The 14,965-nt window shown below is 38.1% G+C and overlaps 1 protein-coding gene across 4 annotated transcripts in view; it reads left to right on the top strand.

Annotated features, from left to right (window-relative positions):
- The window catches only part of LOC135697683 (choline-phosphate cytidylyltransferase B-like), a 95,363-nt gene that overhangs the window by 68,998 nt on the left and 11,400 nt on the right, over window positions 1–14,965 (top strand). For all 4 annotated transcript variants that reach the window (XM_065217462.1, XM_065217471.1, XM_065217457.1 and 1 more), the window contains 2 exons: window positions 11,962–12,147; window positions 12,221–12,358. In XM_065217462.1, coding sequence (XP_065073534.1) covers window positions 11,962–12,147; window positions 12,221–12,358 — 324 coding nt within the window. The remainder of the gene's footprint in view (window positions 1–11,961; window positions 12,148–12,220; window positions 12,359–14,965) is intronic.

Raw genomic sequence — 14,965 nt, 5'->3', positions numbered from 1 at the left:
GAAATATGGCGCACAGGTTGACAGATCCTTATGGGGATTTTCTGTGGAGTGAATGAATACGAATGATTCACACAAGGATTAAAGAGTTCTAGCATATGAAGATGGGTGAGATTAATGTTATTCTTACTCTTTCTGGCGAAAAATTCGCCCAGACATACCGCCGAACAATGAGGTGTCCGCTTTCTTTTATTCGTTAATAAAATAAAATTCCGCAGTGAAAACAACGACAAGAGAAATTTCATAAAACATAACCCCACCTAGTGCGTTTTTTTTATTGTGCATTTCTCACCCAACTAAACTACTTTTTCGGTAGCTTTCCAAATGGCGGAAATGGTCGTAAAACTGCGCTTTTGCATTGCATCGGCTTGAGGTGTTCGGCGCACTTTTTCCTTGCCTCGTAAGGAATACGCTAAAGTGACAAGACGTCCCGGATTCGCCTTCCTGTCCCGCATTACCAAATGTCCTGCAAAACGTCCCGGAAATTGCCTAGCGTTCGAAATGTTGCTTTTGGTTTTTCGTTAGTGTATTTTTGGTTGTTTTCGATTCCATCATTTCTACAGGCTACTTCAACGTAGTCCTAAATCCTGGTTTCGGTTTATTTAGAACTATAAAAAAACCACAACACCGGTGTTGTAAATTTTGTTTTATGCTAGATATATTGTGCATTATTTTGAACCTGGTATATGCTGGAAAATCCACTGAAGTACTTGAAGGTACTATGACGTTTTGAGAACTTCTCTAAAATGCTGGGATATTCTTGTGAGATTTTTCGTATTCTCTACAATTCTGGGAGCTTCTTTTGATTTTTAGCAGCTTTGGAGAAGCTTGGTGTTCTTATATTAAGTATTTGGACTAATTGAACTAGAACTTCAATCCGCAAAACAAAATTGATGTGCAAGGAAACTATCTGAAGTTCTGGGAAATAATTTAAAGTTCTATGAACTTTTCCTGAATTCTCACATTTTCTAAAGGAGCATTCTTCTAGCGTAGCATTTTTTAATAATTCAAGACCCCCTACCCCTTCGTCCTTAAAATCAATAAACTTCTCTGAAGCTCAAAGAGCTTTTTGAACTTCTGACATATTCTGCCAAGTTCCTCAAACTTCCTTGATGTTCTGCGATATTGAATGAAAAACTATAACCCTCTCTTTAGTTAGTTTGGTCTTGAAATATTTTGTTCTTTGGAATTCTTTGAGATTCAGGGAACTTTTTTATATGCTTTGAACATTATTGAAATTATAAAAAATTTCCAAAGGATTAAAAAAAAAGTTTAGACTTCTTCGAAATGCTGGCAGATTCTAAAAGTTGTTTAATTTTTTTAGAAGCTGGGAGAAATTCTCTCAATATATAAAGTTGTCTGAAATTCTTAAACTTTCTTTGATGTGATGAAACTTTTAAGCTTCTTTAAAATTCTGTAAGATTAATTAGTTTTTAGGACTTCTCTGAAATTTGAGGAAAATCTTTAAAATTTTCAAAATTTACCTGAAGTTCTTTAAAACTTTCTGAAAACTTATGATCTTCTCTTAAGACTTTGAGTTAAGATAACATGCTGGAGGATTCTCAATAAACCCTTCAAATTGCTCTTAACTTTTCAGATTTTTTTTAAACTATATATTGTTGAAATAAACTGACGCAAGGTCCCAATGATCTTCTCTGAACTTTATTAATATCTATGGAACTTCTTGAAGTGATGAGTACTTCTATAAAGTTCTGAGGGCTTCCCTCTAAAATTGTTGTGTACTTCATGTTTCGTTGAAGTGAATTACTGAAGTCTAAGAAATAAGAACATTTATAAAGCTATTAAATAATTTTAATAAATTAATTTCACATAATGAAGGATTATTCATCTTCTCAATGAGAAAAATATAAGTGAGTTTATATAGTAATATAATTGGTTAAGTATAACTAAACTGTTTTGTTTTTTTGAGAAAAACTAATTGTTGCACCAAAATAAAATATCTTTAGAATACGGGGATGTTGTTGTACACGGAGAACAAATTATAGCAGACGCAATTATTTTTCCGGTCAAAATAACTATATTGTTCAATTGTTTTAGAGATAACCCGAAACTATAGTTGATTTGACTATATATAGAGGGCAACAACTATAGTCCATAGTTGGCTCCTCGATTGGTTCAACTATATTTTTCAGTAGATGGACAAATGTCAAACTTCCAAATACAACTATGCTTTAGTTGATTCAAGAAAACTATTGTTAGGGAAGCAAAATTTTACAATGTTTATTAAACAAACTACTTTTCATTATCGACAAACTTCCTTCATGTTTTGCTTCTTTATCGATCTCAAAAACACAACTGCAAAATCATAAAAAAGGTGAACTAAGAGTTGAACCGTGTTCATCTACGTGAGAGCCAGCTATCTTATCGCCTGCTCTACGCATCACAAGGTAAAAGCACAAACGAAGTGACAGACGACTTACTGGCGAAGAAATCCATTTAAATAATGTGGTTCACTGTAATAGAATTTTTTTGGAAGCTTGTGCCATCATCCACCTGATGGGTTAGTTTTTTTGTTTTGATTTGAACAAAGTTGATTTTGTGTACAATGATTCTTTGACAGTGTGCAAAGAGTGCGTATCATTTTGTCATTTTATTATGCATTTCAGTTTTGAGTAGAGTGAAAGAGATAGAACCAAAACATTCTAGTACATTGGGTGAAAATGCTAGTTCAATCCAGTAGTAGTGTTGCCATGCGGTACAATCCAGTAGTAGTGGTGTTGCCATGTGGTACACTGAAAAATTGCAATAGCAGGTTAGTCACCAAAGTTTTCGAGCCGCTCCGTCTGTCACTTCGTTTGTGGTTATAACTAACTACTTCGGAAAGAAGTAGTACTAATTTCCCTATTTTGGATCCTCTTCTAGCTGTCACTAGATTCATGTACTATTCATTGTTGATTTTAAACTGTTTATTAATAAGGTGAACGTTAACCTGATACTTTAACTAGTCAAATATATTGATTCCATGCAATCTGCATTCAAAGTTGAAGTCATCATAACGTTTTTGTGGACCACTCAGTGTTCGCTGAAGGATTGTTTACGTTCTGATGATGGATGATAACAAACTTTTACTGGAAAACAAGGAGAAATTCATACTAATCAAAGAATCTAATCTCGACACAGAAGCACAAGATAAGGTTGAATCACATTAAATTCAACCCAGAAATAGACATTCATTTTACATTTTTTTTTGCAAAAAATGGTAATTAAAACAAGTGGTTCACTATGGGATGCTAAAAGCTTTAGGGTTTTAATTTGGAACATCTGACTATATGTTAGATTTTGCTGTGCTTCCGCAATTGGTAATTTTCCGTTTGATTTAATCAATATTTTTCATAAAATAGATACTGAAGAGTTGTGAAAGGAAATGGATTTTACCGGATAATCGCTCCAGTTACCAATTACAATAATACCAATAGTGCACTAAACGAAGCGGTCAAATTTAATAAGAGGCGTAATGCATTAGGAGATGCCATTAGATAACGAATAGTATTGCGTACTCAAAGCTGACAAAAACTCATATGGGACTGATGTGCAGCCCTGCCTGTAAGAAAACTGACAACATATGAGTGCTTGTATACAATACCAACCGAGGGTCACAGTCTCGCCATTCAACGCTCAAAGCTTGAGGGTATTTGTTCAAATGAAATACTATATGGATGTGCATGAAAGCTAGTAGAATTGCCAGTCTTCTTGGTACGTTGTGTTCCATCGAACAGCTGAAATTTAGATGTATATTGGTTGTTGTATTATAAAACACGCAAAAAACCATACAAGAGCGATTGTTTTTATTAACGATAATTATAATGAATTTTCATAGCATAATGTTTAAAATGTAACACACATTTTGGGCAACAATTATGAATTGGAACAGGTTTACTGAAAAAAGGATTTATCTTGAAAATTGAACAAAATGAAAGAGTAGCCAGCAGCAGGCTAGTGTAAAAATCAATCTCTCATGTCTGTTTACAACAGATACCGATCATACAAGAACAAATACTACTAATATTGACAAAATGCTTAAAATCTTCTTATACATTTTTAAATTGGAGCTCAATAAGTTCTACTTGGGTCTCCTTTTTTGGTCACTTTTTGTGTCCTAAAAGTCACTTAATGGTCCCTTTTTTACTCATTTTAGTCACTAAAATCACTATTTTTGGATATATTTGGTGCTATCAGCCCTGCCGGGAGAGGTGGAAAATCCTGGGTGTAGTCAGTTCTGCGGAATCCAGGAGGAGTAGAAATCTCCTTTTTTCCACTACTCCTTGATTTGGGCAAGCTGATTTGGGGTTCTTTATTTGCAACAATCCGCGAACGGATGCGCTTTCGTTTCCGTGCAGAACCTTCCGGAAAACTGAAAGAAGTTCCCTGCTCAGTCAAGTCAGAGTCAGTCATCTGACGTTGGTCGATGGTGTGGCTGTCTTAAGCATTTCTGCAAATGACTGCCGGGAACGTTCCTTAAGTTAGAGTTGTTTGTACACCGGGCACGACGAGAGACCATGAGGAGGAGATTCTTTGCAGTACACGCATTTTGGTGCGGTAGCTGCACAGGTGTCATCCCCATGCTTCTCCCCGCATTTGGAACAGCGTGCCTCGCTGCCACAGTGGGAGGCCGTATGTCCCAACTGCTTACAGTTTTGGCAGTTCATGACCCGGGGTACGAACAAACGCACAGGTAGTCGAAGTTTTCCCAGCTCGATGTAGTGAGGAAGGGCTGAACCAGAAAAGGTCACACGAAACGAGTCTGTGGGGGTAAAACTCTTTCTACCCTCGCTGATAGATACTGAGCCCAGTTTTTGGACATCCAGTATCTTCACCGGGGGAAGCAAACGGTTCTTGAAACGGCCAACCGCCTGCTTCTCCAAGATCTCCGGGGTCAGACTCGCTTCGGTGACCACACCTTCGATCTCCACATCACGAGCTGGGATGTAAACTCTGTACTCGAGCGTAAAGAGCTGGGAGACAGCAATCTCATTAGCTTGCTTCAGGTTAGAGATGGACACACGAAGTTTATTGTGCCTAACCTTCGTGATTTCGGTCGCGGCCGAGAATCGCTTCGTCAAATCATTTGAAATTTCAACAACGTTCAAAGGTTTGTTTTTGGGCTGAAAGTAGACAACCCATGGACCAGTCGAGTCATTCGGGTAGGCCCGCGATCTGGTGCTTTTCTCAGCCTGCCCATTGACAGACTGAGACGACGAACCAGGGATGACATCATCCGTTTTCTGAAATGATTGGTCATCCATGTCGTCTTCGGACAAAACTTCCATTTTGTCGTACTAGTGGGAGCGCAAAACGCTCTCCCACTGAACAATACACAGAAAACACTACAAACACAGAAATACAAAATGCAACATTTAACTAATGGGGGAGGCAAAGAAACAAAAGAAAACAAAAACTTATCTGATAATCCTATACTACTACCACCGAGTGTATAAGAACTTAGTTGATATCCATGAATTTTCAATATGATTTCAGTTAACTTCTCTGGATGGGTAACAATTTCGATTGGAAGGAGCTAGGTAGGAAACTGGTTTCTGAAGCCTCCTTCAGATACTACTCTCGGACGGTTGACCAAATCCTGGCTGGGCAGGGGCAAGTAGCACAGGAACAGGAGGATAATAAAACTGGGACACAATGGCGGGAAATAGTTTGGAAAGGAGGGGATGGTAATTGGTACCCAATGCTAACCTAGAACTACTGCTATTTAAAATGTAAATTCAAACATTACTGATTTTGGCTCCGCAAAGTGTCACACACGACTGAGCCTAGTAAATAAACGAACTAGTAAAAAAAAACTTCTCTGGGTGTTTTTCAAAGTATTGAAAAATGAAAAGGTTTATTCAGTTTTATTCTGAACTTCTTCATAGAATTTCAAATGTTTTCAAAATTAAGACACATCGGTCCTTATTACGGGTGTCACTCACCTTAAGAGATTCAACCTTTACATAAGACGTTTCCGTGTAAAAAAGTGAATAAAATATGAAGGCCTATCATCAGCCGTGAATAGGAAATTCATTAAGAAATTCAAAGTTGCAGTAGAATTTATTTTAGATAATCTGGAAAAATATCGCAACTCCTCCATGCACTGTAACAATAATAACAGATAATTGAATTTTCCCTGTACAAACCTGTAATTTTCTGAGAATTTTGAAATCAAGCAATTATAAAAATAGAAAAGAATACATTGAAGTAGGGGAAATGACGGCTTCGGCATGCCAGACTATTTTCGGCAACCCAAATTGAAACACTATTTTCACTGGATTTTCTTACGAAAACACTTCGATGAATGCATGCAAACGATTCTTTATGCTTTCAGCTTCAATTTCACTATATTTTTACCACTGAGAAAAAGTAATCTAGCAAGGTTTCTTGAAATGAAACACACGCACCACCTTAAAAATAAATCAGGTCCTTGAAAACATTGCACGGCTTATGAACTGTAATGAATGAATTTGATGACGATTACCAAACAACTCTTAGGGATAATTTCAAGGAAATTCAGAGGGGTATTCCAAGGGAAGAATTGCTAGGAAAACTTTTTTTTAGCATTCCTTTCAAGCAGTGTTGAGAAAATATCAATAAATCAAATCTCACCAATGCCCAAGATCATACTTGATTTTCGTAGACATAAATCAACAGGCAAACAACTGCGGTTGATTTTGCAAGCTGTGATATCGCAGCTCGGAAGATCAAGCTAACAAAACTCACCAGCTGCAAATCTCAACAAATTGTGGTGAGATTGAGTTTAATGATTTTTGTTTTACACCCGAACGCAGCCGAAACTTCCATAACGGCTGGCAGCAGAATAAAAAGAGATAGCAAACTATACTTTCTCTTTCTAAGAAAACGATGTGCAACGAAATCATTTTTCAGTCGAGTCAACTCTCAGCTTGATTTTTGTACGTTGTGAATAGTCTCGCAATATCAAAGGAGCATGTAATATCATTATCTAGCATGATATTTTGTTCCAATATCACGCGTGATATTGAGAGTGTATAAGAGCGGAAAAATATCATTTGATTGATGATTTTACCAACACTGCTTTCAAGTGAGTTTTGTTGAACTCCCGAATCCAGGAAAATCGTAAGGAGAATTTCAAAGTAGCTATGAGTAGAATCCCACGGGAACATTCCAACAGAATACTGAGGATGATTCAGAGGTAATTCCAATAGAGTTCTGACTTAATTTTGAGGTGAATTCTAACGATTTTTAAGGAATGCTCCGAAGTACTTGTGAGTAGAATTCCAAGGGTCTGACAAGGATTCAATAAAAGTTCTTAGTATAATTCCAAAGGTGTTCTAAGGAGTATTCCAATTGAATTCTAAGGAATGTTTCAAGAAAATTTACAATGATGGGTTGAGGTAAATTCCCTCCCCTTGGCTAGTTTTTTAACCTGGACGTTGGTGGGCGGGCCTAATCTTATGCTTCATAGTGGAGCGTTGGAGACGGTTGGTTTAGGTCCGGCATCGTTGGCTCATGCCGTGACAGAATAGCGTCATGAGCATGCGATGAGGATTACTGAGCTTCATGCTTGGCATGCACAGTTTTGGTCACAAACTGCTCATTTGCTAGTGACTTGCACACATTTGACAAAACGTAGTTCTGTTTGAAGCAGTAGATAGAGTAAAGTTCAGAGAGGTACGTAAGAGAAGGTAGATTTTAATTCTAGTAATAAACTGCATTTGTTTTTGCATTGTAAAATGAAGTGAGAAATGCTCGCTGCACATCTCGGACTTTAAGTGTAAAAATTCATTGGTGTTGATTCAAATGTTAAGATTTACCTACTCTTTGTATATCTATAGTAGGCTATGATTCTGGTCTATCAATTACTTTAAGGAAAATCAATTTTCAACAACTGAGTGAGGGGTTGTTGGCAAATGAGCGGTTGGTGTGTACGACTGTGCATGCCAAGCATGCTGAGCTTCCCCTCTCTGATGAACCATTGCATAAGAGAACCAAAGTTCTAGCCTGAAGTGATAGTATCACACTTGTTACTCCTTTAGTTGAAAGCCGCGTCGTAGTACGCTTACGTATAGGCACTGACGTTGGGTGTGATACTGGCGGGTTTAGCCGCAAATCACTCTTATTTTATTTATTTTTACGCGGATAGATTTATTTGGGTTTGCAAGGGAATTATACTATTGAAATATTTCAGAAAGTGCCCAACAGTGCTCCTTCTACTTGCGTGACAAGCTTTCGTTGTTGTTTTCGTTGAGGTATTACTCAGGGAACAATGTTAAACACCATTTTTGTACATGGTATTGCAACTAATCTTATATGTGCTTCATTTTGATTTGGGATAAGTGTTTGACCTATGGTTCGGGATTTCCACTGTGGCGTGCTTCTATTGTGACATAACCATACGTATTTTTTAGGTGCGACATAGTGGAAACGTGTGAGCGTAGTTGAAGCATATACCCTATGTAATTAAAAAATCAGCTAGGAAACTACCCTCTAAGTGAAGCATTTTAGTCACTTGAAGGTGTCAAGTGGGACGAACTAATATATATTAAATATATGTCAAAGTCAAAAACAACTTGAAACACGTTAAATTTTAGATTACATTCACAAGTGCAGGTACTTAATAAAGCATTGTAGGTAGATTAGAGATTTCAATTATTTGTTAAATTAGACAAGAGATATCATAATCATCAAACGAACTTAAATAAGAAAATTTAGACAGCCTAGTAGCATTAAGTGGATTAACAGAAGAGTTAGGATGCGGAGGGTCCGCTTAGGGAGGCAACTAGCCTTTAAAGCAACTGGCAATTAGCCTTTTCATGTATTGTCTGTTTATTTTGATTATTGCTTTAAAATATCGATTTGGTATATATGTGAAAGGATGAATCAGTGGGAGATGGATTTTCGGTTTCTTTACATTTAGCATCACTATGTGTCATTTCCTCAAAACCCTTCAATAACCGGCCTCTTCAATCCCTTCCTTTTCCCATGGCGTTCAAGTGGTCCGCATAGACTATTCAGCCATTACCCGTCCTTTATCCTCGGCTTTGGATTGACTTGCGCTCCCATTGCCCCACCAAACGCTGCAAAATGAAAATGAAATGAGGTTGAGGTAAATTTTTAAAGAAATACTTAGGAGAGTTGCAGGGCTGGTAGCGTGTCACTTTTTAGTGACTTGGTCACTTTTTTCAAGCTTCTTTTTTTTTAAGGCCAAGTCACTGAAGTCACTTTTCTTGAAATAAGTCACTATTTTCCACTTTTTTGCGTGAATTTATTTCAAGATTGATTATTCTTTGCGTTGAGACGTTTAGTCTTCTTTCGCTATATACCGGATGTCTACTCATTTTTCTGGATAAAATTACTTGAGTTTTCCAAGTAAGTAAGTCCAAGATATAAAAATATTCAATGTCTTGAAGTTTCGTATTCCATATTTCAAGATATTGAAAATATTCAAAGTGCCAGAATAAAGTAAAAAATAAATAAATGATATATTTCAAGTTCATAATTAACATTATGAAAGATCAGAGATCTTCAATGCAGTCCCATTAACTTTACAACAATTGTAGGAACTTTGGAGAAGTTCTGAAGAATGAAAGGAAATGCTGAGAATTTCAGTGAAGCTCTATGACTGGATACTGTAAGAACCTTAAAGCGATTCTTTTAGCATCCGAGACTTTTCAGGAACTTTAATGAACTTTAATGAACTTTAAGTTGTGATTTGAAGACCATTTTGCAATCGAAGCTAACGAAAACGTCTCATGGTGGTGGACTGAAAAACGTTCCACCCCATCAACTTGAGATTAATCAATAGACTTGCTATTTCCTACGGTTAATGTTTCGCCTAATGAATGCCTGCCGATCTTAATTATCATCATGATTTTCCATGGATCGTGTTCCGCAAGTTCACAAAACGGTTGCAAGATAATCAAACTAGCTCAACCGGATGCACCCGTTTCCGGCCTAAGATGATCTTCACGCTCCACCTTCCTTATGGTTTATTGACTCTCTTAGGCACCACTATTTCGAAGTTCTTCCGTTCTTTCGAGAACATTTTTTTTTACAAAACGATGACTCGCATTTGACAAATAAAACCAATCTAAACGATGCGTCAGCGCTTTGTATTAGAAAAAAGGAAGACAGACGCAAGGTGAACAAACAAAACCTCGATCGTACGTCATGCAGGCTGCAGCTCTCTGTTACGACGATGGCCACGAGGTGGATCTTTTGCGTCAGATATCATTCCAAACTTAAGGCTGGCAACAGAGAAGTTTGCGAAAATAATCGAAGCCCAAGATCGCCAAAAGCACACACACTATCGATCTTCTCCGAGTGTTCTTTCAGGCCCGCAAAGTGTGAATAACGATGTCGATGGAAACTTCTTGCGTCATCCTTGACGACTGTCAAGGATTATCACTTCGAATTAAGCCATTCGCCACGCGCTGCAGCAGTTCAAACAATGTATGGTGCAGAATGGGCATGAGGAACTTTCACTCATCGCCAGCGGCGAACAGTGGGACGAAATCAAAAATAGTAGAACATGGCTATTTGCGACGAATATACTTGAAAAAATGGTCATGAAAACAGCAAGACATTGCTAAACATTGAGGTGCTTTATTTTAAAATTCATTAGGCATCCCCTTGGATCCCCCTATGAGTTGTATTGCTGAACTAAATGATGCATTGAAAAAAATGTTAAAATTCAAACAAAAAAGTTATGGGAAAATCGCTTTTTAAGGGGGTACCACCGTTTGTACTCCATTTTCACCCTATAACTTCGTCCACTTGATGTTTTTCTTCGATAAAGTTTCTTAAAATTACTTCATCTACAATGTTTCTATAGATGTACATCAATTTTAAAGAGACTTAAAAAAGTTTTTTTTGAGTGTTGCTCCCCTTAAGTGCAAATTTTCAGTACTTAATGAAAGTACTCATAAAATGAAGAAACAACATTCCAGAAGACATCAAAATGTTACACGCAATAGTTTCGTCGCAAATAGCCACGTCCCACTATTTTTGATTTCGTCCCACTGTGCGGCAGCGCAGCGGGGATGGTCAATTCACGCGCAATTTGCCATTAGATGGCGCTATAAATATGCTTCATCACCTTATTCTCTTTTTTTTGTTACGGTTGATTAACAACAACCGATGTTGTTTGATTCTATTGAGATTCGAAATGGCATCGTGTGATATTTATACGCCAGGTATCATCCGATCAGACGTGTTCGGCTCGCTCTCTATTTTTAATTGATCTCTATTCAGGACGGTCGATGGCATGGTGGTGGCTGAGATCATGTAACGTCCGCTATTTATCTAGAACCAGTGGACGTTCCTTTCTAGCTCGAGTAATGTGAATGGATGGAATTGATAATTTTTTGTCACCCCTTATTTTGTGTTAACACACAAAACAAATTCAAACTACTTCGTGACATGTAACACATGTAAACAGCAAGTGCATAGTGTATACGTTGATCTATCATCAATCTTGTGATTCATCACATGATCTGAATTTATTTCCGCTGGTAACTGGCAACCGGGTGACGTGGAATGCATTTGATTCATCTTACACATCTTATCACCGATTAGCAACATCACTCTCGGTGAGATCCATGACTTGAATGTGATGACTTTACACCCTGAGACTGTTTTTAATTGCTAGAGATTAGCCCATAACCAATCTCCTCGAAGCAGTGAAAGTTCAGAAAACGACACTAAATCTCACCGTTCCACGTTTCCCTCCCAGAAGCTAACCATCAACCTATCAGATTTCCGCTTGAACTTTCTACCGCGTAGTTTTCCGTCATGCGTTATTTAAACAGAACAAGCAGGAGCTGGAAGGTTCCGCAATAAATCTGTCCTTGTCCGGAGTGTGCACACTTGACATTCGTCTTAATTGAGATAAATTACCTCCCGACAGATTTCTCTCGTCTATTTGTTGTGCGCTTTTGGCCTAACGACGTTCTTTGTGCTTCTTCTTCTTTTCAGACAATTTGTAAACCGGCACCGTTTTCGGACGAATTGGATGCACTTACCGAGCTGGACCGATGCGATTACACACAGAAAATCACCTACCAAATGGCCAGATCCGGCACGGCCCCGCGGAGGATCCGCGTCTACGCGGACGGTATCTACGATCTGTTCCACCAGGGCCACGCCCGGCAGCTAATGCAGGTGAGTCGACCTAGTTACGATACCAAAGCTGCAACGGCTAATTAATCGATTCGATTCTTCCATACGATTGCAGGCCAAGAATGTGTTTCGCAACGTGTATCTAATTGTCGGCGTGTGCAGTGATGAGCTAACGCACAGCCGGAAGGGCCGCACCGTCATGAACGACGACGAGCGCTACGAAGCGGTCCGGCACTGTCGCTACGTGGACGAGGTGAGTTGCGTTGTTTACCTTTCGGGTCGTCGAGGAATAAATACGACTGGGGGTCAAACAGCGAAAAGATTAGCGGCACAATCGAAAGTGTTCGATCCGAATTGAGTCATTTCCTTTGAACTGTCATTGCAATATGTATACTGCAGCAAGCGGTTACAGTATTAGAAATTAAGTAGTGACATTGTTCGTTTGGTACATCTAGCTAGATGCAAGGTACCGCTGTAGTAAATGTGCATTATTTCCACTGAATGCGGTTAATAGCTTCCTGAATCTAAGAACATTTACTCCATTGTTATAATACGACCTTGTTTGGCTATTCTTGCACCGATGTATTTACTTCTGGAAGCACTTTTCAAGGCACTTCTACACATGTAGGATGCAAGTTAGCTGGGGGTCATCACAGCAGTGAGATCAATCTAAGCCCATACTATGTGAACCTCTACAGTTGTAGATCAAGTTAGTCAAATAGAATTTGTTGTCCGGAGCTTACAGCGACTGCAATCTGGATGATCTGAAAAAAGATTTGCTATACGAAGATATTGATTCAGGCTGGCCATGGACCCGAGAAAGCCGGGAGAACCGGGAAATTGAAAATCCAAGCGACATTTCTCGCAGGCATCACTGGTCTCCCAATGTCTATAATGTCCCTAATTACGTCAAAAGTCACTAGTCCAACTAGACACTTCAGTTTAGTCCTGGTGGCATAAATTATCTATATTTCTATATCTCTATTTAGAATTTTGATCTTTTTTTTTTCAAATTCGATATTCTTAACTTTTTTACTATCGGAATACCAAATAGACTGAGATTTAAAAAAAATTGCAATATCATACAGTCTCAAAAATTTGTCAAATCCAAGATAGTGTATACAGTCCACTCTGCACAACTTCATGTCCACTAACTCGATATCGAATTCTAGAATAACTAGAACCCTAGTAATATCTCGATGGTGTGTGTGTGTGTGTGTTTGTGAGTGTACAATCTAACCCACTGTCCGGCAGTGTTATTATGGAAGAAAATTGCTTTTTATTCCCCTCAATTAAAGCAGGTTTAGTCCGGGAGTTGTAGTAGTAGTAAAATTATGTTTATTTCTGTTGATTATGGTAGTACATTGATTTATCATTTTAATTGATTAGCCTACTTGGCTCTTCATCTTTGTTTAATTTGATATTCTAATTTAATATTTGCGTTTTTCAACTAGTTTACAGAATATTCCTTTGGGGATGTGTTTTATTTGAATTGATAACCTACCTAACTACGAGTATATAGTCCGGGAGTTAGAAGGTGTTAGCTCTATTGCAGCTCCACTGACCCATTTCAGAATGCAAGCGAGCCAACATCAACACCGATTGTGCCGAGCTCTTTCACGCACCTTGCAGCCCTTTAAATAAACTGAAATTAAAAATTATCACTCGCAATGCCATTAATTCCTGATCCGGGAGAAAATCAAACAACGCAGATTGAGACATCTCTTCTGATGCTTGCAAACATGTTGAATCACGTTTTCTTTCTCTATTCTAAAACTTCCCGGAAAGCGAGAAAACTACCAATCACACTGCCAGCGCTAATCCGGCAAATGCAGCCGAAAACGACACTCAAAAAATTCCACACGTTTGATCGAAGTGTTTAAACACTTGATTTTTTAAATGCAGAATCACATTTACTTTAAGTGTATTTCACCTTAGTTCAATGTGTTATACACGTTAATTTCTAGTGTTTCAAACTTTGAAAAGTTGAAAATTTTTCACTATCTATTCAAGTGTATTTCACATTGAATCACACTACTGTTCAAAACAGATGGATTTAAAGCGTTTTGCATTTCAATACGATGTGAATGTCTTGCTCAGAAAGGTAAACATCGAAAACAAGAGTTGTGACTTTATCCTATCAGCCCGCCTCATATATGAGGACAACCGTGGGAGTGAGATCGACAAGTGAGATCGAACGAAGACTCCGACAGCAGCACACCCCAACAGTCCATGATCGAATCCCAAATCAGACCCATTAAAAAGATATGTGAAAGCTCTGGCCTCTGAAATTTGTTTATATATTTGTCGATTCATTTTTAGAGTTGGTAAAGTAGAAGTCGATAAAGTAGAATATGGTGATATGTGATGTGCAAAGCTATTGATATCACCATATGAAGCACATAGAATCCAAGTGTGTCGCAATTCAAATCCATAGTGTTCAGGCATGGTTCATAGCATAAGATTCACACATGAAATGGATGTGTTTCACAATAAGCGCAAAATTAAGTGTAAGACACATGATGATGACGTGTGCAATTTGTTGAGTGTATGAAAGCGAACAGAGGCACAGTAAACTTTGAACGTCCAAAAAGTAAGGCATTTTCGTTAATTTTTTTAAGCAATAAAACACTCAGGGAGGGCAAATATGTTATAACCCATTTATTAGTCATCCTTCGAACTAAAATTTGTATTTTTTTTAACTCGATTGGCGTCTCCCCGTGGCCGGTGCACAAGGTCGCGCGGGCATCCTCGCGCGGAAGTCGGAAAACGGCGTGGGAAAATACTCCTTTCCATGTGATCCTGGAACATAAATCGAACAAAAATCCTGATTAGTAATGAAACTTGGGTTAGAAATACG

Source organism: Ochlerotatus camptorhynchus, unplaced genomic scaffold (genome assembly GCF_037179485.1).
Source record: "Ochlerotatus camptorhynchus isolate MF236.1 unplaced genomic scaffold, CSIRO-AGI_Acam_v1.1 ptg000007l, whole genome shotgun sequence".
Classification (NCBI taxonomy): Eukaryota; Metazoa; Arthropoda; class Insecta; order Diptera; family Culicidae; genus Ochlerotatus; species Ochlerotatus camptorhynchus.
Note: the sequence above shows the minus strand (reverse complement) of the source record. Positions and strands in the feature narration are given on the sequence as shown.